At 40.1% G+C, this 25,347-nt stretch overlaps 2 protein-coding genes across 2 annotated transcripts in view; both read left to right on the top strand.

The window, feature by feature from the left end:
• LOC139743033 (uncharacterized) overlaps window positions 1-24,651 on the top strand; it is a 32,182-nt gene extending 7,531 nt beyond the window's left edge. Inside the window, exons 3-8 of the mRNA XM_071653542.1 lie at window positions 4,024-4,221; window positions 5,714-5,891; window positions 10,777-10,910; window positions 18,936-19,077; window positions 22,720-22,886; window positions 23,951-24,651. Of these exons, the coding sequence (XP_071509643.1) occupies window positions 4,024-4,221; window positions 5,714-5,891; window positions 10,777-10,910; window positions 18,936-19,077; window positions 22,720-22,886; window positions 23,951-24,111 (980 nt within the window). The 3' untranslated portion in view covers window positions 24,112-24,651. The remainder of the gene's footprint in view (window positions 1-4,023; window positions 4,222-5,713; window positions 5,892-10,776; window positions 10,911-18,935; window positions 19,078-22,719; window positions 22,887-23,950) is intronic.
• LOC139743025 (uncharacterized) lies at window positions 12,897-17,796 on the top strand. The gene has a single exon (XM_071653530.1). The coding sequence runs from the start codon at window positions 13,057-13,059 to the stop codon at window positions 14,434-14,436; it is 1,380 nt and encodes a 459-aa protein (XP_071509631.1). The 5' UTR covers window positions 12,897-13,056; the 3' UTR covers window positions 14,437-17,796.
• Window positions 24,652-25,347: the final 696 nt, after the last annotated feature.

Below are 25,347 nucleotides of genomic sequence, written 5' to 3'. Positions count from 1 at the left end.
GGCCCCCCTTCAGATCTCGGCCGTTGATCGCGCAATCGCCGCAAAATTTTGCGTGAACATAAAGCCAGATGTAATCTACAAGACTGTTCAGTTAAATATTCAAAAAATATGCATTTTCTATTTTAAATTAATTATGCAAATATATGCAAAAAAACTCATTTTCGTCTGTAATTGGCTTATAAAAGCTTATGGAATGCTGATTTTTGGTGTAAATATTCCTAGTGACATTTCGACATTTGTGCGTGAAAAAAAATTCAGTATCAAAATTAATTTCTTATGTTTTTTATTGTTCTATAATTTTTTAATGTATTTCTTTGTTTTTTCAAACTTTTGTTTTTGTGGTTTTTTCAGCAGAATTTGTCATACACAGTTTTAGAAGCATAATTATACTAAAATGAATTTATTTCAGCCATTAAAATTAAAGATATGAATCTTTGTATGAATTAATTGAAAAAACACAATTTGTATTAACTTTGTACACAAATCACGTTTTTGAGCAATTTGGGGGTTGACGAAAATTTTTTGAAGGGGCGTGGCTTCGGAACGGTATGCCTGGGCACCACAAATTTGGTCTCAAAAGTTGCGCGAGACTTGAAAGTAAAAATTCAGTGAGCGGCGCGGTCAAAAAATTTTGCGCGGCGGAATGGTCGCGGATTTCGTCGAGGGGGGGCCCATTATGGCCTCCCCCCCCCCCCCCAGGTAAGTTAGGGTTAACTTGCCAAGCTCTTTTATCAGCATTTAGTAATCTCACAAAACTTGACCTAGTTGCAAAGTTCATTTCATTTCATTTTATTACATCTATTATAAATAGTAAACCTCTTGTAAACCTTGGCTTGTGGATGATGCTCCACAACGTCATTAGGTCACCCCCCCCCCCCCCCACACACACACACACACACACACCACCACCACCACCACTCCACCTTAGGAAAAAGCTTGATCTGTCCCTGTAGCATGTCAGCAGGAAGTCTATGGGCAGGGAGAGGAATTAAGGTCATGACAACACTATTAGCGATAAGTGGAATATTGGTAATCGCTGTGCATTGACTATTGAATTTCAGATATATCTGTGGCAATCAGCAATGAAAACCCTCCAGCCTGCAGTTTCATGGCATTTGCTCCTGCGACAGTTGCCCCCATGAAATATATGCATGAGAAAGAAATTCTACCTACAAACATAACCCGAACTCTAATCCTAATCCTCACATCAAACTAAACCTGAAACCCTATCACTACCCAACCTTAACCCTAAACCTAAAACCCTATCACGACCCTAACCATAACCTTACTAGACCTTGGAGAAAATGAGACCTGAGCAATTGTTACAGGAGCAAATGTCGTGTCACCACAGCCTGCATGCTCACCATAGAACTAAGCACAGGAAGGGTAAAAACCACCAGTGGGGGAGGTGGTCCCAGTGGCAAGTACAGCCATGGGGAATTTTATAGTGTGTGAGTTGATGTGTGCTGCATATACCTGACACAGTTTCAGAAATACTCTATATAATGTGCAGTCAAACCTGCTGTCTACAGTGGCCACCCCAAGTGAGACAAAAAGAGTGTTCATTGCAGACAGGTGGTTGCTATCTAACCACAGATCGTCTCTGTGACATTTTGTATGCATCAATTACATGTACAAGGAGATTGGGTAAACTCTGTTTTAAGATAATGAGTTTCCAAGCATCTTTGCTAATACTCCCTATCACGGACATAAATGTAAACATGTAGTCCCTAACAGTCGGGTTTGTATGTTGGCCATGCGCTACATTGTATGTGCAAACGAATGAGGTGATCTTGTGTTTCCATACATAACACACAGAGGCCAAGTGGGGTCACAATTTTGGTGGCGACGTGTTTACTTCCAGTAAATGCAGAGTCACTGTGCTGCAGACACAGGCAGAGCATATATATACATGTATGCAGTAATATTGCATCTATTTTTAGCTCACCTGAGCCGAAGGCTCAAGTGAGCTATTGCGATCGCTCTTCATCCGGCGTGCGTCGTGCGTCGTCCGTCGTGCGTCGTCCGTCGTCCGTCGTGCGTCGTCCGTCGTGCATAAACTTTTTACATTTTCATCTTCTTCTTGAGAACCCCACGACCGATTTTCACCAAACTTGGCAGGTAGCATCCCTAGGGGAATAGGATCTCAATTTGTTCAAATGGGCACCATGCCCTACCTGGGGGGCCCCAGGGGGGCCCAAACACCCTAAAATTAAGGAATCTTTAAAAATCTTCTTCTCTAGAACCAGAAGTGGTAGAGCTTAGTTAATACTATGAGTTAGTACATTTATGACTGTAGTTTCAAGTTTGTTCATGAGGGAATCAGGGGTGCCCCCCTTGGGACCCAGGGGAGGGAGATGGGGAGGGGTCCTAATGGGGCCTAAATTGTACATTTTCATCTTCACTTTGATATCCCCATGTCTGATTTTCACCAAACTTGGTAGGTAGCATCCCTAGGGGGATAGGATCTCAATTTGTTCAAATGGGCACCATGGCCCACCTGGAGGGCCCCCAGGGGGACCCAAACCCCCTAAAATTAAGGAATCTTTAAAAATCTTCTTGAACCAGAAGTGATAGGGCTTAGATAACACTGTGAGTTAGTACATTGATGACTGTAGTTTCAAGTTTATTCATGGGATTGGTGGAAGCAGGTGTACCCCCCCCCCCCCCCCCCCTTGGGACCCAGGAGAGGGGATGGAGAGAAGTCCTACCACTTTGTACACTGCAGTTGTAATGGGGCCTGAATTGTACATGTTCATCTTCTTGAAAACCTCATGATGAATTTTGACCAAACTTAGCAGGTAGCATCCCTAGGGGGATAGAATCTCAATTCCTTCAAATGGGCACCATGTCCCTCTTGGGGGCCCCTAGGGGGCCCACCTCCCACCCTCCCCCCCTCCCACATTAAGGAATATTTCAAATCTTCTAATCTAGAACCAGAAATGATAAAGCATAGTTAATACCATGAGTTTGTACATTGATGACTTTAGTTCCAATTTTGTTCATCGCAGATCCAGGGCTGCTTGCCTCCCCCCCCCCCCCCCCCCCTGGAGTTGAAGGGGGGGGGGTTCCATATGCAGACCTAAGTTTCCAATGTTCTCAGGTAAGAGTGTTCAAGAATGCATGGAAGGGGAAATTGCGATACTCAGGTGAGCGCGTGACCCGCGGGTCTCTTGTTTCCCTTTCAATCATGGCTAAATCATTGTCACTTCTCAGTAGACATGCATTTTCAGAGCTTATAGCTTCACATCTCTTTTTCAAATGTGCTATACAATTGCTTAGAAATTTACAATTTTATAACTTGATTGTAGTTTGGAAACAGAGGCACTGTGCTTTGTGTTTTTCATGTACAATCAAATACAGCTCACACTGTGCACTGAGCACAGCATTCAGCAATGTCGACACATTGATACAGAAATTGAAAAGCTCCACCACTGTTTGAGTTTTTGACAGTTCTTATGCGATTGGGAGAAATGGCAAACAAAGCAGATTAGGGGATATGAGTTTTCTTCAATTTGGCTGCCCTCCGTATAAATAAAATTGGTACAGTCACAACTGCTGATTTACAGTTTTTACACACATCTTGGGGAAAAAAAGGAACCAGCAGGAACTGATCCTGTCATCTACTGCTTTCCAGGCAGCGACACTATCCCTGGTTGCCGGCAGTGACACAATGAGCTTGGATCAAATACCCAAGCTCTGAAATTCTAACATTGCTACATTAAGTAGTCTAACACATACAAGATAATAATGAAAACCAGAGATTGATAAGCAGAGGGGTGGATCCCAGAAAGCAGTAAATAGATGACAGGTTTGATTCCCGCTGGTTCCTTTTTTCCAACATGTTTGTTAAAAATCTAGATCAGCAGATGGGATCTTACCAATTTCATTCTTACAGAGGGAGGCAAATAGAAGAAAAACTCATACCCCAGATCTTCACCCCTCTGCATAATTGCCTCCTGCTTTCAAAGCAGAGTAAGTTTTAAAATTGCAATTTTCCATGTCCACCACCACCCATCTCAGAGAGGTGCTCCGCCCTGCTCAAGAAAGTGGACATCGAGATTCTGTCACTCAACATCGGCCTGCACTGCAACCAGGCCTGCAACCACTGCCACGTGGAGTCCTCGCCACGGCGCAAGGAGATGATGGACCGCGAGACGGCGGAGCGATGCCTGGAGATCCTCGCCAACAGCCCCACGGTCCACACCCTTGACCTTACAGGTACCTTTAGGGGTCCCACAAATATCACCACCGGAACATGCAGCTACCAAAAATCTGTGGTAGAGACTTTATTACTTGCATCTGCAACATGAATTCTGAAAGAATGAAGATGCAAAAGTTGATCTGCTAGTAGGCCTGAAAATTTATGATTAGGGTTAGCAGGGTCTGTTCATGTGTGTGTGTGTATGTATTTTTGTGAGTGTTCTCATAAGAGGCTTCAATGTGTATAGTATTCTATTGCTGCATTCCACTCCAGGCAACTGGGGGTACATTTCCACACCAGGCACATGCTAGTTTGTTCAGAGTATTTCACACAAATAAAAATACACCCTCTCAAGGCCACCTCAGGGGTATGCACCTGCCCATTCTGCATATCCAGGGCCTGCATGTAGGCAAATAGTACTTCACAATATTCAAATCGAAAAATTCAATCATTTTTGCACAAAGTCTTGTTCGTTGTATGTGCACCTATACTCTACATGATGCCTAATTTTGTACTCACTGAACTGAATTTGTGAATATTATTCGTAATTGTTTTCAATTGATCAATTTATCAGAATAAAAGTAATTTTTTTTTGAGAAATAAATACTGGAATATGCTCAGTTAATGTGAGAAAAGTGTTATATCCCCTGTTGAAGCCTATGTGTGCATACTTATTGTTTGTAATAATGCAGATCATTTTTAACACTTGTCATTTATTTGCAACAATTCAGAAGCACTGATGCATTACACCAGATTGCACACAATGGCAACAATTCCCTTGTTCGGTGAATGGCATGAAAGAAATAAGAAGGAGAAGTCAAAATCAATTTAGTCATTGTAGACCCCTCTGGCAACAACATAAAAAGGAGAGAGAGAGAGAGAGAGAGAGAGAGAGAACCTTTTTATTTGCTGCCTTTGAATATTTGCTATCATTTCTTCACTCAGAATAGTCTGTTGCCTTCACTGTAGAGCTGGGCTTTTTTTAAAATTTCATTTTATTTATCTATTTATTTTTTGGGCTTTTCTAGAGCTGCCAACTGTTCCTTCTTTGCAGTATTTTGCATCTTTTTTTTCGCCAGAAGTACTAAAGTTTTCAAGGAAAATGCTGTTTACAAGATTAATGGCACAACAATATTTCATTGTAGATGCATCTTTATTTATTCTTGACTTTTTAATATGCTCGGCACACATGGGTTTAAGTACGGTATGATGTAGAAACAGCAGGTGTATCATTACAGCGAGAAGGCTTATTTGGCATACCTATTCATTGCAGCTCAAAGCTTCCTGTGCCCCTAGTTAATTTTCTTGGGAGACATTGCTATGTTTACACACTCCAGACAATCAGACAAATGTAGAATCTTGAAAAAAAAAGTTAAGAAAATGGCTCTTGATCATTCAAAGGAAAAGGAAAATCATGCATTTTAGCCATGCTTAAAATTAGAAATCAAGAAAGCTGTGTTGCTTGTTTGTTATTGTTTGTTTGTTTGGGGGTTTGTTATTTGTTTGTAGGAGGAGCTCCAGAGCTCTGCTCTGAGTTTCGCTTCCTGGCCATGGGAGGGCGTCGGCTGGGCCGCAAGGTGATTGACAGGTGCAACCTCACCGTCCTCCTCGAGCCGGGGCAGGAGGACACGCCCGATTTCCTGGCAGACAATGGAATCCAGGTCATTGCCTCGCTCCCCTGTTACAGGTACAAATAGATCTCCTCCTTTACCCCCTCCTCCCCTCCCCCCCCCCCCACCCCACCCATGTCATACCCTGGCCATCCACACAGTACTATTTAGGGTACATATATGGGTGAGAATTTTGAACGATGTACAATTGCCAATTTTCGTACCTTATGACATTCTTTCCCTTAGAACACGCCAGGATGATCTAAGAAACCAGATTTTTTCATGTCATCTCAACGATTGGTAAATTTCCTTTCAGGAAATATATGGTTTGGTTGACTTTTGCCTGATATTTTTCATTTCACAAGGACTTAAAGCGTAAAAATACGGTAAAAACGCTATTTTCACAAAAATTTTTGTTTTTCAAACTAATGATGTGCATTTTTAATGGTACGTGGCATCTAATATCTGACCATGTTCTGGATCTGACTTATCATGGGTATGTACCACAAAATTATAAGAACTTTATGAGCACGTATAAAACTACAGAGAACAATTAAAATATCAAAGTCCTAAACAGACGAACGTCCGTGATGCTTTTATTTCTATCGCTGCTGCAAATTCTACATTCTTGTCCCAACTGTAACGTATACGAAAATTTGGTGTTCCACCTAATGAACATATCCTGCAAAAATTGTACGTCTGCTGGCTGTACATGGGACGTAATATTCTTTTATGCAAAATTATACTGAGTTTTCGTCACGGACGTGCCTCCGCTATTTTCTAATAAAAATCGTAGCCCATGAAACGTTATTGGCGATATTGTTCTGAGTCGTAATCAACTAAGATCTAGCAACACGATAATATGTTTGTTTTGAGTTTCTGTCCATCCTTTGTCAAATAGGAACCGAAATTATATTTTTAGACGAACCTCCAAGAAAAAAAGAACGTCCGTGATGATTAAAACGTTTTCGAGTGGTACACCATCTTGCTTTGATGGCGAAGGTGCATTTTACCTTTGGCTCTCTAGCCGAGGAGCTGCATGCCATTTTTGGAGCGGACTGAGATTCGTCCGCAGTTTTTGGACCATGCAATTCACCAAAAACCAAGCAAATAATTAATATTTTCTCTGACAATTCACCTCCTGATCCCCCTCTGAGCAATACATATGTTGTAAGGATGTCAAATTTCTTATAGTTTGCATTGACAATACATTTTCAAATTTTTGAAAGAGTTAGGAAGGCTAGGTACTCTCTGCCGATTAGTTATCCGTCCTGGAACATGACCCTAGTAGTAGAACGAACGTCCGTGATAATTCCAGAGAACGTCCGTGACGTATGCAATCCCTCCGATAGGGATAACTTGTCCCGAAAGTGTCCTGTATTCTTTAAAAATGTTGGCTCGAATAACGACAAATAAAGTTTTACAAAGTAGAAAATGAGTTTAGAGCAGTAGTTTCAGAATTTTTAAGGCGTTATGTGATCATGATGAACAAACAATTGAAAATTTACTCACAATTTTACGCTTGTTTTCCCTTTAATTATACGAAAAACAGCTAAATGCTTAAAACAAAGTTATAGGAAATAGAATTTTGCGTAATCTGTAATTTCTGTGCGTTTAAATTTCTTTCTAATGAGGTTCTGGAGACAATTTGTACTGTTACAGGTTCTGAAAGTTTCGCTCACGGACGTTCTGTCCGAGAAAGGAAATTTCTGACAATTACAAATATATCACTGCACATAAGATTAATATTAGTTGAAAATATTACCAAATCACCGAGCCGCTCATACCCGAAAGTGAATAGCGTTCAGCACTCAATTTACCTGTAATAACAAACGGAAAACGTTTTTTCACGGATGTTCGTTGGTTGAATAAGTCAGTGGATTACATAGTAGGAGAAAGAGGATCAGTGCCACTTTTTAGTGACAGGTGCTCTAAGTGTTTATCTTTTGAGTACGGTAGCTGCCGTCTCAAACAGAACACATCCAATTTTGGTCTCCATAACGGACGTTCGCTGTAATTGTCATGATATTAAATGCCTTAATTCATTCTTATTTTTCTCTTCATGACGATTTTTCTCTCATTCCCGCAATAGCCTGAACATGCTGCGACCAAACTGAAAACAAAAACAAAACAGAACAAACCAAAACAAATCCGAAAAGTGCTACGCAATCACATTCAGGATAATGACGGAAGAAGTCTGTAATGAGCATGTGTTGAATAAGAAACGGAAAAAGTTTCAAAAGGACGTGGAAGCAGTTGAATGAAAATGACTGAGAAACAGAGAAGGGATCGAGCTCCAACACACAGAGAAAAGAATTGCCAGTGCACTCCCGTTATACCAAATTCCTCTGGAGAAGTTTTTGTTTGTTTGTTTATGTTTTTTATTCATCGAAATGCCGTCACAAGCAAACAAAAATCATGCAGTATACAATTATTGGCTGATGAAAACACACAATTCCTCCGCTTATCATCACATGGTGCTGTTTTATACTCATCAATGAAAAGCAATATTCATTTGTAATTTTTTCCAAGATTTCTTTTTTCATTTTACATTAAGAGACAGAGAGATCGTCAATTTGTTTGTGCTTTTGTGCTTACTTTGAAAACACATGTTAAAAAAAGTAATTATTAAGAATAGGTTTAAGGTCGCACTTTGATACGTTCGCTCTTCCAAAGATTCGTTTCTCCGATGTCCAAAGGTTTGTTATTCCAAAATGGAAAAAAAAAATGTAGTTAATTCAGGGGGTTTGTTATTAGAAATGTTCTTCGAAAAATAGATATTAAGGATCATTATTTTTAGGTCCGTTCTTCTAAAAGTGGAATGGGCCTGATATTCGTTTAGGTGAAAACGGTTATTATGAGGTTTTGAAATTGGAGGATTTTAGTTGTTAACCTGTTTCTCCACATTTGGATAAGCGAACATAATTTTTCATGTTCCAATTAATAAGCCTTTCGGTTAACCTTCGGAGATTCCTATCATTTACCGAATAAAAAAGCTTCATAATTATACGAACTCTATCAATTTTCGTATTGACAAACTGTATGAATAACGAGCCTCCGAAATGACGCGCTACAAAAGGTTTGTTATAACAAACCATATTGTATAATATCTGAGTCACAAACATCCATCCAAGTTATATGGACTTATTGTGTCTTGTTATGACGAAACTTCGCAGTATCGAACCTATTATCATTTCTGACTAATATAATAACACAAATTCTCCTCGGTAACAGTGTGTAACACAAGGAGCAAACACAGAGGGATTTCTTCCTAACGTATTCGTTTGCCCTCCCCTGCAGCTAAACTTCGTATTTCTATAACGAAGTACATTTCTGTTGTTTTTCTATACAAGTATTAGTTCTTTGTCATAATTTTAGCTGTGATCATGTTCGTTATATAAAAAGCAAATTTTGCATTGTAGACTTTATATAACAAGGTTAGGACCTGAATATTTACTTCATGATAACGAAATTTTGATAAATATATTCGTTCTCAAGGATGGACTACGTCACTGAGATTACACGTACGTTTGTACGTTCATTTACGAGAGATGAAAAAACTGTTTTCTTTGATTCCTCAGTATAAGAAGATAAACAAGCTTATAAATAATTGAGAATTGGTAATATCTATTCAGGATTTTGCAGAGGAGTTTGTTCTCGACATGAAATTGCTGTTTGTTGTGAGTAGAATGCGTTTTCAACTCAAGAGAGCTGCATTGTTCAATATCTTGTTTGTTCCGAACGTCCGTGAGCTACATGCGAACCTCCGTGATGAAAACTATGTTATGTTTGTTGGGTTATAGAGACTGCCCAGATGAGATACATCTTAAAAAGGTATATTATTATTTGGGAGTGAGGATTAAAGTATGGGATAGTGAAATAAGAGGTGAAAATATTGAGTTTCTGTAAAATGCGCGTAAAGTTAAGAAAGTGTTTAGCGGAAGAGCAATATTTCTACAGAAATGACGAATTTAGTTAAATCATCAGTTGTCTACCATTACGTACAGGTTAAGAGTATAAGCTTAATATTCTGCAATCACGTACACATGTCCCTTAAGATATTTCGTTAGGATTTTGAACTGAATCAGATCTTCGGAAACAATGTTAAATGGTATTCAAATGTATGTACAGTACTTTTCCTCACGGACGTTCGCTGCTCTGGACATGGTAAACTTCAGCGGTGAATAAAAACTTGTTCCTCTGGGAAAATCCTAGTATAATTGGGTTCATATTAAAGCTTGAGTTATACTCTTTCAGGTAAGATGAATGACTTGGAGAATTTCCTACTTTTTAAATTTTGCCTTGTTTTGGCTCAATTGTACATCGTTCAAAATTCTGACCCATATACTCATTCCCTCTCTTTGAAAGCATACCCTATCTCCAGACTGCCAAAAGTTTTGTACCCCCCTTTTTTGCAGGCTTTTCCTGCCTTGGATTTGAGACCCCTTAAATCCAGAACTGCACCCCCCCCCCCCTTCTCTGGTAAGCTGTCATTCCAACCCCTATCTGAATGACATCAATTTTTCAGGAGTCAAAACAGAAAGAAAGGAAGAGAAAAAAAAAAACCTTTAAAGAAGAAATCTCAGGGTGAAAAGTTAAATGCACCCCCTTTTTGTACAATTCTTGGGCTGGATTTCATCATGTGAAAAGTACCCCTTTACTGGAAATTTAGGGAATATGCATCGGGGGTTGGGTGGGGGACTGGATGTCTTGCCTGCCACACACAATTTAGTTATTTTTTACAAAGAGCAATTTACTTTTTATCTTTCCTGCTCTTCCTATAAAATTTGCTGTTTCTTTTCACACCAGCTTTTAACTGGTCTGAAATTCCTTCTTAACCTTTTCTGTGCCAATGAGTCAAATGTGCAGAAAATTGAACACATATCCCCATGGACAGGAAATGAACATGGTACACAGAGGGTTAAGTGGTGAAATGATGTGATGACCTTCTCTTCCATTCAGTGCCAAGAATGTGAACCTCCAGCGAGGCAGCCAAGTCTTCCAACGCAGTATCCAAGCCCTTCACCTGCTGAATGAACGTGGCTATGGCAAGCCTGGCTCTGGACTCGAGCTCTGCCTTGTCTACAATCCGCTGGGTAAGACATTCAGTAGTGCTTCTTCCATCCGTTCATTCATTTAATCAATTTACTTATTTATTTATTTGTTAATTCATTCATTCGTTCGTTGGTTCGTTCGTTTGTTCGTTCATTCATTCATTCATGCATTCAATAAGCCTGGCTCTGGACTCGAGTTCAACCTTGTATACAATCCACTGGGTAAGACATTCAGTGAATGCTTCTTCCATTCATTCATGATTAATTCATTCATTCATTTTATTCATACATTCATTCATTCATTCATTCAATCCCTGAATTCCTGCGTACATTCAGTCATTCATGCATACAATAGTTATATTCAGACGGTGATCCCTAACCTCGAGGATAGCTATCTTTGAGGGTAAGCTCTGGCGCTCTAATTACAACATGCACTCACATGACAAAGCTTATTCTCAAAGGTAGCTATCCTTGAGGATAGGCTCACTGCCCCCCCCCCCACTCTTATCAACAAGTTACTATCAACAAGTTCTGTTCTCATGATGCGTAACTATGAGTGGGGACCCCCACAGCTCATTGACAGAGCACTGATCCTGAGATATTTTATGGATAGCTGTCTTCAAGTTAACTTCATGTTAACTATTAACAAGTGCTTCTACACTGTGTTAAACTATTTTCTTATCCTCGAAGATAGCTATCCTCGAGGTTAAGGATCACCATCTGATGGTAACTATTCACACTTTCACTCACTCAATCCATTCACTCATGAATTCATTCATTCATTCATGCATGCTTTCACTCACTCCATTCATTCACTCATGCATTCATTCATTCGTGCATTCATTCATTTACTCAATCATTCATTCACTCATTCACTTATTCATTCCCTCATTCGTCCATCAATTTGTTCATTCATTCACTCACTCATTTGCTCAATCATTCATTCACTCACTCATTCACATCCAACTGGACCCCATGAAAGACCAGCTTAACATAGCTGAATATGGGCTATCCAGCCATCCTCTCAGATGGAAAAGAACAAACAAACAAACAAACAAACAATTCACTCAATCATTCATTCATCCATCCATTTATTCATTCGTTTGTTCTGTCATTCCTTTGCTAGGTTGATACCATTCACTGACAGGCTGAATGGCCTGGGTTGATGCACCCGAAGTATTGAGCATCATCAGCCTTTTTTCAAGAGTGAGTGTAGGATGTAAAAATCAAGAGAGTGCTCTTTGTAAAAAGTTCAGGGAGGCCTTTAACAATGCTTGAGACTTTGTTTTCCCATACATTCAAACCTTAGATCTTGTTCTTGTTTGTTTGAGCATGGCATGGCATACAATTTTAGAAAAAAACAATGTTTATGATATTTTGTTTATTTGTTTGCTTGTTTGTTTTGGGATGTCTATGAACATGTTGCTTTTGCTGAGTACAGTTGTCCAGTTGTTTTAGTGTGCCTATGTTTGTGTTTTGCCTTGTTGTTACAGGGGCGGATCCAGGGAGGACCGCAACCGGCACACGCCCCCCCCCCCTTTATTTTTTGTTGAAACAAAAGAAATAAAAAGAAAAAAATGGGGGAGGGGTGCATGCGCCCCCCCCCCCTTTAATTTTGTAAACACGCCCCCTCTTTACGGAATTCCTGGATCTGCCCCTGTGTTATGTCTGGTCCAGACTGTCAAGTAATCAGCATGAGATATGTTTGTTTCTTTTTATGTTTTATATCATGAATATTTAGGGGATATCATCTTGTGTCCTTCAGAAGTATGGCCTCACAGGTGCAAAAATACTAAAGCAAGAAATGTGACCAGCATACTATGTGAAACAAAAAAAAAGAACTGTTTCTGACTTTATGACACTTTACAATCTATGCAAAACATGATGCTTACTTTCCAGCTACATAACAAGAACTATATCTTTACTCAATCTGTCATCATATCTTGCAGAAATGTGTGTCAAAGTAATTTAACAGTCTGTACACAGGCTAGGAGAGTAATTTAATCCATAATTTTATTACGTAAGTCTCCGATCGAGACTACATGTCTCATCGGGTGTAATATGAGATCCCGCTGGTCACGTGTGTGGCAATTCGTTGGCGCGTTTTGTGTGTGTGAAAAGGATTTTTCACAACCCTCGAATATTCAAGAATTTCGCGGAAATTCTTCCTTTCGGACTTATCAGAATAATGAAAGAACAGAAGGATAGAAGATCCGCTGGCGTGGCCGCGGAAAAAGAAAACAAAGAGAAGAAAACTGACCGCGCAGCGGCAGAATCTTCGGGCGAAAACAGAGCAGCAATGGAGTCACAACAGGCGGTGAGTGCTAGCCAAGCTGACCGCGCAGCGGCAGCGAAAGGTACGGCTGCCAACACGGGCCGTGGACGGGGAGTACCGGCGGTGATGGAGGCTGGCGACCGCGCGGCGGTAGCGGCGACTCGGCCTCGGATTGCTACGAAATCCAACTCGTCAAAGTTGACAAATGATAACTTTGGGACCGTAAACAGTCGTCTTGATAGACTCGAAGGCTTGCTCTGTCAGTTCATGGAGGCTCTTCCCAGTAAAAGGGAAGGGGTGGCAGGCATGGGACATGCACAGCCAGACCGACATCTTGATCGCAGTGGAAGTGATTCAGCCTCTGCTTCAACTTCTAGCGTTAGTGCAGATTATGACTTGGCACATACAGAAGAAATGGATGTTGAGGATGATGACATGGTGCATGCCTTGAGTGCAGGGCATAGCTCAGAGCTGGAGTCGTGCGTGGATAGGGCAGAAGCACAGACAGTACCAGCTTTTGCTGCTAAATTTGCGGTGGCATCAGATATTGGACAGCCTCTTGATGAGGAGCTAGCAAGCTCTGTCAACTACTTGATGAGCCATCATCTGGAAGAGAAAGTGCTCGATGAGACAAGTAGCAAATACCCAGTGCCGTCGAACTGTCGAGGGATCGACACCCCGAAAGTGAATCAGACGATCTGGGACAACCTCTCTGCCCCTGTTCGTACGAAGGATGTGAAACTTCAGAGGGTCCAAAAATCCCTAACAAGAGGTATCTCGGCTTATGTCAGCCTGCTCGATCCAAGCAACATATCTCCCGAACAGCAAGACGTTCTAGCTTTGTTGTGCAACGCAAACTTTGAGATGAATGCTCTTCGTAAAGAATTGATCAAGCCGGATCTGAACGCGAAATTTACTCATCTCTGCAAACCAACAAACCCTGTAACCAAGTATCTCTTTGGGGATGACTTGGGCAAGCAAGTAAAGGACTTGCAAGACCAGCACAAAGCGGCGGCCGGAGTGATGAGAGGCGGGTTTAAAAGACCCAAGCCGGCCTATCACCCCTACCCAAGCCAAGGGTCTCAACGCAGATACAAGGAAGCTGGTTGGGTGTCGCGGACATCCTACGCGGATTCGTCAGGGAGCACATCTAGGCCTTTTTTAGGCCAACGAAACCAGTGGAGGAAGAGGACCCCACAAGCTCCCCATACGTTTACCCCGACAGCGTCTCGAGAGGGACGCCAAGCCCCACAGTACCGGAAGCTCGGCCAAGGGCAGGGCAGGATGAAATAGAGCAACTCCCAAACAGTGATGAGGTAAGGGAGACAATAACATCTAATGTCAATGATATTGCAGTCGGAGGTCGACTGAAGCTACATATGCACAACTGGGGAGAGCTTACATCTGATACATATATTTTGCAAGCTGTACAGGGCTACAAGCTTGAATTTGACCCAGCTAAATATCCCCCTTGTAGGGAAAAACCCCTTCATGAATTCAAAAGAAATTCTGAGGAAATGGCCTCGATTCAGGAAGAAATCAACAAGCTGGTTGAGAAAAATGTCATAGAAGCATGTGAACATGTAGAAGGGGAATTCATATCAAATATTTTCACAAGGCCAAAGAAGAATGGCGGCCTCAGGGTCATCTTGGATTTGACAGAATTAAACAAGAGTATTTTGTATCAGCATTTTAAGATGGATAATATCAAGACAGCTCTACCGCTTATTTCTCCGGGAGATTATTTAGCTTCAGTCGATCTCCGAGACGCATACTTCACGGTTCCTATCCACCCAGATTCTCGAAAATTCTTGAGATTTACATGGCAGGGAAGGTTATGGCAATTTCAAGCACTTCCCAATGGGCTTAGTTCAGCACCAAGGCTCTTTACAAAACTGCTAAAGCCTGTTTTGGCAACGCTCAGGGAGCAGGGCCACATTGTAATTGCATATCTAGATGATACACTTATCATTGCAAAAACTGCCGAGGAAATGCAGGCAGCAGTGAGCGCAACTACTAAGTTGCTATCAAATTTGGGGTTTATTGTTCACCCTGAAAAATCAGTTTTAGAGCCTACTCATGAGATTACCTTTCTAGGTTTCAATCTGAACACTCTGGATATGAGTGTTAGGCTTCCAAAAGAAAAACAGGAGAACATAAAGCAGTCTTGTAAAGAACTGTTGGCTACTGAGAAACCTGTTATCAGAACAGTTGCAAAGGTTATTGGACAACTAGTGGCATCATTCCCAGCAGTACAATATGGCCCTCTCTATTATAGAGCCTTAGAGAAAGACAAGATTCTTGCCCTTGCAAGGAACAAGGGACATTTCGATAGGCATATGACCTTGTCAAGAGAAAGCATCCATGAAATTCAGTGGTGGATATGGAACCTTGAGTCACAGTTTAGCCCAATGCAGAGGGCAAAACCAGATGTGGAAATCCACACAGATGCCAGTGGTAAAGGCTGGGGGGCAACAAATCTGTGCACTTCAACAGGTGGCAGATGGAATAGTGATGAGTTGAAAGAGGCAAATCAGAATAAAATTAACCTGCTAGAAATGGTAGCAGTTAGTCATGGGCTAAAAGCCTTTTGCTCAGAGAAAAGGAGCAATCATGTACTTGTTAGAGCAGATAACGTAACGGCTGTCGCATATCTGAACAATATGGGTGGCACAAAATCTCCTGAATGTAATCAAATGGCCATTGATATTTGGGAATGGTGTATTAGTAAGGACATCTGGCTTACAGCTGCTCACCTACCTGGGCGATTGAATATTGAAGCAGATCGCATGTCTCGAAAATTCTCGGACAGCACAGAATGGATGTTGAATAAGAGCATATTTCAACGAATAATCAGGAGATTTGGTGTGCCTGAAATTGACATGTTTGCCTCCCGCCTAAATAAACAGGTAGACCGATATATTTCTTGGAGGCCTGAACCAGAGGCCTGGGCAGTAGATGCCTTCACAGTTGATTGGAGTCAGTGGGAGTTTTATGCCTTTCCCCCATTCAATCTAGTGCCAATGTGCTTGCAGAAAATTCAGAAGGATGAGGCATGTGGGATTTTAGTGGTGCCCAATTGGCCAACACAGGTTTGGTACCCTATCCTTAAGAGTATGCTGGTTGAGGAACCCATGTTAATTCGAAAGAGTAAGACATTATTATGTCAACCAGTTTCAGGCACCCCACATCCTTTGAATAATCACTTGTCTCTATTATGTTGCAGGCTTGGAAGGGACTTTACGCAGAGCAGGGCCTCACACAAAGGACAATAGACATCATAGCTGCGTCGTGGAAAGGATCCACTAAAGCACAGTACCAGGTGTACATCAGAAAATGGAAAAGATTTTGTGCAGAGAGACACATTAATTATTTGAATGTCCAAGTTTGTGATGTCCTTGCATTTCTTACAAATATGTTAGACAAAGAAAAAGTTGGATACAGTAGCCTGAATACAGCCAGGAGTGCCCTTTCCACGTTTCTCATAGTTGATGGTGGACGACAGCCTCTTGGGTCGCACCCACTTGTAAATAGGTTTATGAAAGGAGTTTTTCATTTAAAGCCGCCTGCTCCTCGCTACTCTTCTATCTGGGATGTTAAAGTCGTCTTGGACTACCTCAGAAAGCTGTCTCCATCCAAGGCACTTAATCTGAAGCAACTTACTCAGAAATTGACTATGCTGATAGCACTTGTTTCTGCACAAAGGGTGCAGTCTCTTCATGTTATCCACCTGGACAGGATGAGGTGGAAAAAATCATCTGTTGAGATTTCTTTTGAGAACACACTGAAACAAAACAAGCCTGGAAATACGGGATTCAGTGTCACACTAAATGCGTACCCTCCAGATAGGAGATTGTGCATAGTGAATTATATGAAAGAGTATGTGCAGCGGACACAGAATCTAAGAGGGATGGAGAGACATTTGTTAGTAGCTTATAAGAAGCCTCACCGTCGTGCATCAAAGCAAACAATTGCACGTTGGATTAAGACTGTCCTACATGACGCTGGTGTCGATACACAGATCTTCAGTGCTCACTCCACAAGGGCGGCCTCTACGTCAGCAGCACAAAGGAGTGAGGTGCCTGTGTCAGAAATCCTCTCAAGGGCTGGATGGGTGGCTGAGAAGACATTCCGCAAGTTTTATTGCAAGCCCTTACAAGATACTAACCAATTTGCCCAGGCTTTACTGAAAATGTGACTTGGCAACTTCAGTCTGCATATGGAATGGCAGTCTGCACAGAGTGCACAGGTATGTCTGTCTGTAGTGATGCCGTTGATGGCTTACAGATGTATTGTTCTGTACGTGACTACAGGGCTTTGAAATCTCATATTACACCCGATGAGACATGTAGTCTCGATCGGAGACTTACGTAATAAAATAGGAAGATTAAATGAGAACTTACCTGTTTGAAATTTAATCTTGATTTTATAAGTAAGTCGTAGAGAAGAGACTACATCCCTCCTCTTCCCACCCTGCGACTTACGTAGCCTTATGCAGGTAAAGTTCTCAACATCTTCATCTTCCTATCAATATATCCTGTAGTCTCGTACAGCTTTAAAAAATTGCCACACACGTGACCAGCGGGATCTCATATTACACCCGATGAGACATGTAGTCTCTTCTCTACGACTTACTTATAAAATCAAGATTAAATTTCAAACAGGTAAGTTCTCATTTAATCTTCCTATTATGATGAACTTCTTCCCGATTACAATGTACCTGGCCCATATATTTCCTTAGGATAGCTGTTTACTACAGTGTTTGATATGTTCCTTTTTATCCAGCTGCATGGAATAATGCTTTGAAATGAAAAAATATGACTTTAGTTAGCACACTTCTATATACTTTTTTCATATTTTTAAACAAAAATATATTTCTTGCTTTGAGATTATGTTCTTGCTTTATGAGGATGCATCAATGTTTTGGGATCAGCAGCTGTTGTCGACATGCACAAAAAGAGTCTAAATGACAATAAGTCTGTCATTAGATGAGGCCCCCTTTTTAAAATGAATGTTAAAGAAATGGATGTTGACTGTATGACTAGATATTCAAAACACTGTAATGTATTTTCTCCTGTTTCTTTCCATAATTATTATCTGTAGATAATGTAAAACCAGAGATTTTCACATGCATGAATCTTTCGCTTATGCTGCAAGCCAATATTCACAAAAGTAAAATGCTCGTGAAAGTGTTTGTCCACACAATTGATTGAATGCCGGTGGCTAATAGCAAAAGGTTCTTGCCACAAAAAAGGCTATTGCCTTTAATTCACAAAGGTTCCCAGCTGTGAATCTTTCCAGTTATTTAGTATGATCTCATAATATTATTAAATTTTCCTTGTGATTGCTAAACTTCCACACTGTATTTCCAATGGAGGTCAAGATGGATAAATGTACATATAATTCATGTATTAGGTCAAATCACAATTCTCTCTCTTTCTCTGCCTCTCTTTCTATCTATCTATCTATCTATCTATCTATCTGTCTCTATATCTATCTTTCTATCTGTCTATCCATCTATATATTTATCCATCTCTCTATCTTTCTATCTATCCATCCATCTGTCTATGTCTCCATCTATCCATCTATCTATCCACACTATCTTTCTAGAGTATCTATCTATGTCTATCTACTAGTATCTATCTATCTTTCCATCTGCCTATCCATCTATCTATTTGTCTGTCTCTCTATCTATCTATCCATCTATCTATCTATCTAACTATCTATCTATCTGTCTATCTATCTATCTTACTATCTATCTTTCTCTCTCTCTCCCTTCCATGTTGAGACAGGTGGATTTCTGCCTCCACCCCAGGGACCACTGGAGGAGAAGTATAAGGAGGAGCTTGATGAGGCGTTTGGAATCCAGTTCAACCACCTCTTCACCTTGACCAACCTTCCGGTCAAGAGATTCGTTGACTTCCTTGCAAGACGGTCAGTGCATGCAAATGATCTCAAAGACACTCAACAGATTGATTTTCATTTTTTGTACTTTGATAATATAATACACCAGGATTAACAAAAGTACCAACAAATTTGTTTAACAATGGCTACAGATTTAATATCTTTAACTCACATTTTTCAAAACACATTTTTTTATGTGCTGCTGTGTAAACCCATGTGTGCCACATTTTTCTGAGACTGCAACACATGCATGCCTTGGGAAATCATTTTGTTCTTCACATCCATGTAACTTTTTTATAAATATTTGTTATGCTGGACACTTAATGAGCAAAGTTATAGAGAAAATTCCAAGCTTTGATGTAAATTGTATAGAACATGTATGATTTTTTTTCTTTCAAATGACCAGTACAACTATCTATATCATTGTACAGGCATGACACTTTTGCACACAAAACGATGACAGAAACTTAAAATTAACCCAAAAATCCAATAGGGAACTATGCTTGATATTCATTAACCACATAATGCAAGGATTACATGTGAGAGGAATAGAATTGCAGCTGAAGCTTTCATTGTACTGTGGCACTTGGCAGTTTGTTGAGTGGGTTTGTGCGTTTGAGCAAAATATGCGAACTTGGCATGCCGTCATGAGTCGGGCGTGCAAACATGGCACATAAAGAGTTAATCTGCTCGTCCAACAACAATTTAAGCACTGTTAAGATCAGCTCGGTTAATTCAATTTATTTCTTTGTGTAATTTGATTCATCAATGTCTCCTTGATTCAGTGCATTTTGAGTTGACATGAATTTGTTTAAATTCAGTGCATCTAATCCATTCAGTTCTTTGTTCAGTGACTCCACTAAAAAGTATTTGGGCTGATAGGAGTTTCAGATAATTAATTGTGCTATACTTCAAGTTCCATTGGCTGTGTGGCTTTAACCCATTGAGGATGGACTGGTTTTGCTACAACGCACATTTCCCAAAGACACCTGCCCGAGTATACTCGGGACTCGTCCTCAACGGGTTAATAAACTTCTATGATACTTTCAGTGAAAAAGTCATACTTTTCTGCTTCAGTTTCCACACCACACACATGAATATCATGCAGAGGAAATGTGTAAGATGCATGGTTGTATTTGTAATTGTTATCCATTTCATGCAGCAATTCATTCTCAGAAATCTCATAGGTAGATGGGTGCAAGTTCAAGTTCACTCATTTGTCTCAATTCAAGATATATCAACAAAGAATACACATATTCTTGCAAAGAATTTAACACACAGTACAGAAATTAGACAAAAATAAACAAGAATGTGGCCAAGTAGAGTTTGAGAGGAAAAAAAGACAAGGTAGCTTGGTTGAAGCAGAGCTTGTATTGTAAGGCTCCCTCTGAAAAATACAAGGTATGTGATTTTGAATTTAAACCTTATGTGGTTTTATTAGCAACTGAGAGAAAAAAAAAACAGACTTAAAAAAATTAAATACATAAAGAATACTGCTTATCATAGTACATACAATTTAAATAGGCAAGAGTATAAAAGTTGGCTAAGCAATGTGCACACTACAAACACTTAAAGGGGATGGCTAGTAACTGGTCAGTGGGAATCAGTGGGAATCAGCGAGAGTGCTGGGGGATGATTATGGGATTCATTTAAGAGTACATCATATATCTATTGTGTGAAAATTATTTGCTTCAGAATGGTCTCATATTCAAGTACAGTGCACTCCCGTTACAACGAACACGGTTATAACGAAATTTATTATAGCGAAATTTTCATTTTAACGAAGTTTTTTCCGAGCGCCTCTGACAAAGAAAAACAAAAGAAATGTGCTCCGTTATAACGAAATGCGGATCGCTTCCGAAAAATACGTAGCGGAATAAGCATTTATATCCTCTCTGCACAGGCAAACGCTTCACATCACTGTGTCGTCGCTCCGTGTGTCACGCACAGTTTCCGAGAGGAACTTGCGTTATTATAATACAATAATCTGAAATTAGATAAGGTTCGTTTTATTGTTCCGAAGGTTCTTTATTAAAAAAACACACACATTCAGATACACCTAAATTCAACAAACAGAATATGATGTTTTATATACGTGGTTTCCTTGTTTTCGTTATATATTGTATTTGTTCGGTTATAACGACAGAAAACTGGCGGTCCGGAGCATTTCATTATAATGGGAGTGCACTGTAATGTGCAGTTCAATGTTTCTAAATGATTTTCACACAACAATAGATATATGATGTACTCTTAAATGAATCCCACAGTCATCCCCCAGCATTCTCGCTGATTCCCACTGATCAGTTACTAGCCATCCCCTTTAAATATGATATATATATATATATATATATATATATATATATAAAAGAAAGCTTAAAAAAAGAAAATATAGATAGTGAAAAGAAGAAGAGATAAAATAGAGATTACAAAGGAGTAATATATGAAAATATTTACAGAGGTCATGTGAGCATAAGAGATACTTCATGTATGAATTATAAGCATTATCCCTCGTTTACATGTATATAGACTTATTAAATTTATATAAAGTTAAAGTCCTGTATAAGTGAAATCAGGAGAGATTATTCAGGTTAAACATACCCAATGAGAATATCATGACTCAACACATTTTAATGGAGAATTGCACAGAAAATGCTTGTCATGTTTACTGTTAACTAAATATTTGCCACCCTTGTGCCGATAACTCTGTTTGGTTAAATACTCCTAGAGGTATTTCAGTGGTTCATGCCTCCTTCATGCAAAAGAGATTAAAGGTCAATACTCTGGTGATGGTCAAAGACCAAGTTTAACAATAGGATTTTCTCTTCTGTTTTTTTTTTAACTTGGGAAAAGAGAGGTATGTTATTTAACCATGTGTAAACAACTGCTATTAGTGATGCATGGTAGACTGATGAAAATTCCTATTTAAGTAGCAAATTCTCAAATTTCTTTGTATTTATTGAATTTTGATGTTGGCAGATATTCAGTAAACTTTGTAAATATAAATTAAGATGGCCACATAAGACTGTACGAACACCCTAGTTGACTATACACATTGCTTCGCCCTACTCATTCTGGTTTCCTGGTCTATACACAAGTTCATCCTTTGCTTGAACATGACTGCTGAATTCAATGAATTGCTAGCAAGCTTATGCATTGAGTCGCTTTGAAAACAAGTGAAGTGCCTGACCAACTGACAAAAAATGAAATAGAGATCATTTGTACCAATTCAATGTGCACATGAGTTAAAGGGACTGTACAGTACTGGTTGAGGTGAGGATTCAGGTTTATAACATTCCTAAGTTAGATAAAGAGAAACCTTTTATGAAATATGAAAGAGCATGATATTTTAAGAAGGATTCAACGTTTATTTGATGAAAATTGGTTTTCAAATGGCTGAGATATCCAAAAAAGTAATAATGATAAAAGGCGACAGGCCACGCTTTTATTAGGATCTCTTTGTTTCACCTTGTTTTTGGATATCTCAGCCATTTTAAAACCGATTTTCATCAAATAAACTTTTGATACCCCTTAGAATTGCATGCTCTTTGTCATCTCATAGACTGGTTTCTAAATATCTCACAAAACGTTAAATGCTAAATCCTCACTTCAACCAGAACTGTACACACCCTTTAACCCCAAACTGGCTTAATGTCTGCTCTTTCCACGTATCAGAAATGAACTGGAGTCCTACATGCAGCTGCTTGTAAGGAACTTCAATCCTGCCGCTGTGGAGGGCCTGATGTGTCGCAGCTACCTCAACGTTGGCTGGGATGGCCGCATCTTTGACTGCGACTTCAACCAGCAGCTGGACATGCCTGGCCGTCGGCCCAACACCCCAGGTCAGTTGATAGTCAGTCTTCTTTATGCTTTCTGTGCCAGGGGCTTTGGACAGTGTGTACAATGATGCGAGGTTCTCTATGCCAATCCATTGCAAAAAGTCTGCACACGAACGGTGACAAACAGATAATGAGTTATGACGTAGATCCGTCATTTGCATACCACCTATCACAGTGCGTTGAGCGTTAAAGAATAATACATATTCATGATGCAATCACGCGCCGCAAATGCTACGTTGAGCTAATGTATTAATGAAATGTAAATAGTAATAAAGACGGGGCACGTATTGTCACGTCACGATGTGACCTCGTAAGGCCAATGACATTTAGCCAATCAGCATAGCGTATTCAAGTGAGAAGCACGCAATTGCTTTAGTGTATGAACATATTGGTGGGTTATTCACTCGGGGCTAAACTGACATGGTTTATGAATATTGAAAAGGTACCGATGGTGAAGTTTCACGAAATTCCTCCAAACTCAGTATTAATACACATGAGTATTTGCTGCAACTTACTAGGCAGGTGCATTGTACAAATACCACAGGTATTGCAGTAAAATAACCCTCCCAAAATGGCCTTCAGGCTCACAGTTGGCACTTGCTTCCACTTTACACTGATAGAGTCGTATATCAATATAAACATGGAGACAATGCAACAATAAGTAATATCGTCTACAAATTTGAAATTTGCTGCTTTATTTGTACTATGTCATACTTCTGTTTTGTACTTTTTGTTCCCCTTATTCTATTTCTGTAGGATTACAATAGTCTATATCTAAAAATTCTTCAAATTCCGTGCCTAGTATCTCCATATCTTTTCCATATAGATACTACCGTTAACTTATCAGTGTATAACTATTGTGCAGTATAGATATTTTGCATTTCATAAAAGAGCGAACAAGCAACTTTCTTTGCTTGGAAGAGAGGCAAGTTATTTTGTGAGCGACACCTCATCAATCAAAAGGGGGGAAGAAATAAACATGAAGCCAAATTAAAGTTTTAGTTGAGACCAAGTGGATGTAAGAAGAATCATAATTGTGAACAACTCGTCGATTTTCTTGCACGCAGATCGTGGGAGCCAGCGGGCGATCCCCAGCGGCGGGAAAGGACCCACAGTGTGGGACCTCGAGTCGACGGCAGACGTCTTGGGCCTGGGCATCGTCACGGACAACCACTGCTTCGGCTGCACCGCTGGGATGGGGGCGAGCTGCCAGGGAGCTACTGTGTGATGACCCTGTGTAAAACTGTCCCTATTCTTCCTTTCTAATTGATCTATTCCTTTGATATACCGGTACCGTCAAACCTGTAGGCTATAGCAGCCACTCAAGGGAAGTAAAAAAAAAAAAGACCTTTGTAGACAGGAGGCCACTCTATACATGTTGGCAGCTGTTTTATTCTTGCTTCATGAAGTAGATCCACATATACAGGTGTATGGCTATATGTATTTCATCTTTTAATAGATATAACTTAACAGACAATATTAACAGATATAAAATAGCATACATACTTATGATACAGGCCGGCAGTGCATGACAAAAGTTATAGTGCACGTAAAATATAACGATTGCAGACGATAACCTACTATCGATTTGATATCGGTTTTTGCTCCCTCATTTTAATCATCGAGTACTGAATCCCGCACCTCATCGACGCGATTCCGCCACAACCGCGATATGCTTTGCTCGATATTATCGTTACTCTAGATTCTCGCTGGCTATTAATGCCAGCAACTTATCTGTTTGGGACTAGACTTTCAGCGGTAGATTTAAACATGGAAGCTGTGAAATGAACAGGCTCGCTAGTTTTACAGAGACTGATCTATGTAAACAGTATCTTAGACAATAAGGACACAAAGGATGCCATCAAATACGCCCTACGAATTTTGGACTCCTACTGATCTGAAAAAGGAATCAATCCGAAGGATATTGAGCAAGTCAACCCAAGATTTGTGCCGCTTTCTCTGTACATTCTACGCGGAAGTGCGCCGTAGAAATGGGTAGCGTGTGTACGGTAAACGCTAAGCGCTCTTTGATCACGCTACGCTATGAACTTTTACTACGACATTTTACAACACACTCTCGGAATCAATGGTGACTTCAATGATGCCTCGCACGAGCCTTGTGTTTAAATCCAGTAGATTCCTAATCCTACAAAACATCATCTAGTCCTGGTCCTGGACCCACAGTGCAGTAAGTAAACTTAGGGCGTCTAACGTGTTACTGTTAGATCCATAGTGTTAACTAACGTTAGCTCTGTCGCTCGTAAATGACGTAGATCTAGTATAACGTTAGGCCAGGGCCCCTAGACCTAACCTATCGTAGGGCCTAGAAATCGTTAGATATAACCACGTAGACCCTAACGCTAGACTCTATAGTTGAATTTGGATCTTCAGGATTTTGTCTACACAGGTTCAAAGAAACTGGTATTATTGCTTGTCTAGACACGTGTAGAGTCTTAAATGATCT

The sequence above is a fragment of the Diadema antillarum genome, unplaced genomic scaffold (genome assembly GCF_040938485.1).
Source record: "Diadema antillarum isolate AM-2024a unplaced genomic scaffold, OU_Dant_1.0 seq00001042_RagTag, whole genome shotgun sequence".
NCBI lineage: Eukaryota > Metazoa > Echinodermata > Echinoidea > Diadematoida > Diadematidae > Diadema > Diadema antillarum.
This window is presented reverse-complemented; position numbering and strand designations above follow the sequence as displayed.

Coding starts and splice junctions, on each gene's coding strand:
- LOC139743025 (XM_071653530.1), top strand. CDS start 13,057: ATGAAAGAACAGAAGGATAGAAGATCCGCTGGCGTGGCCGCGGAAAAA.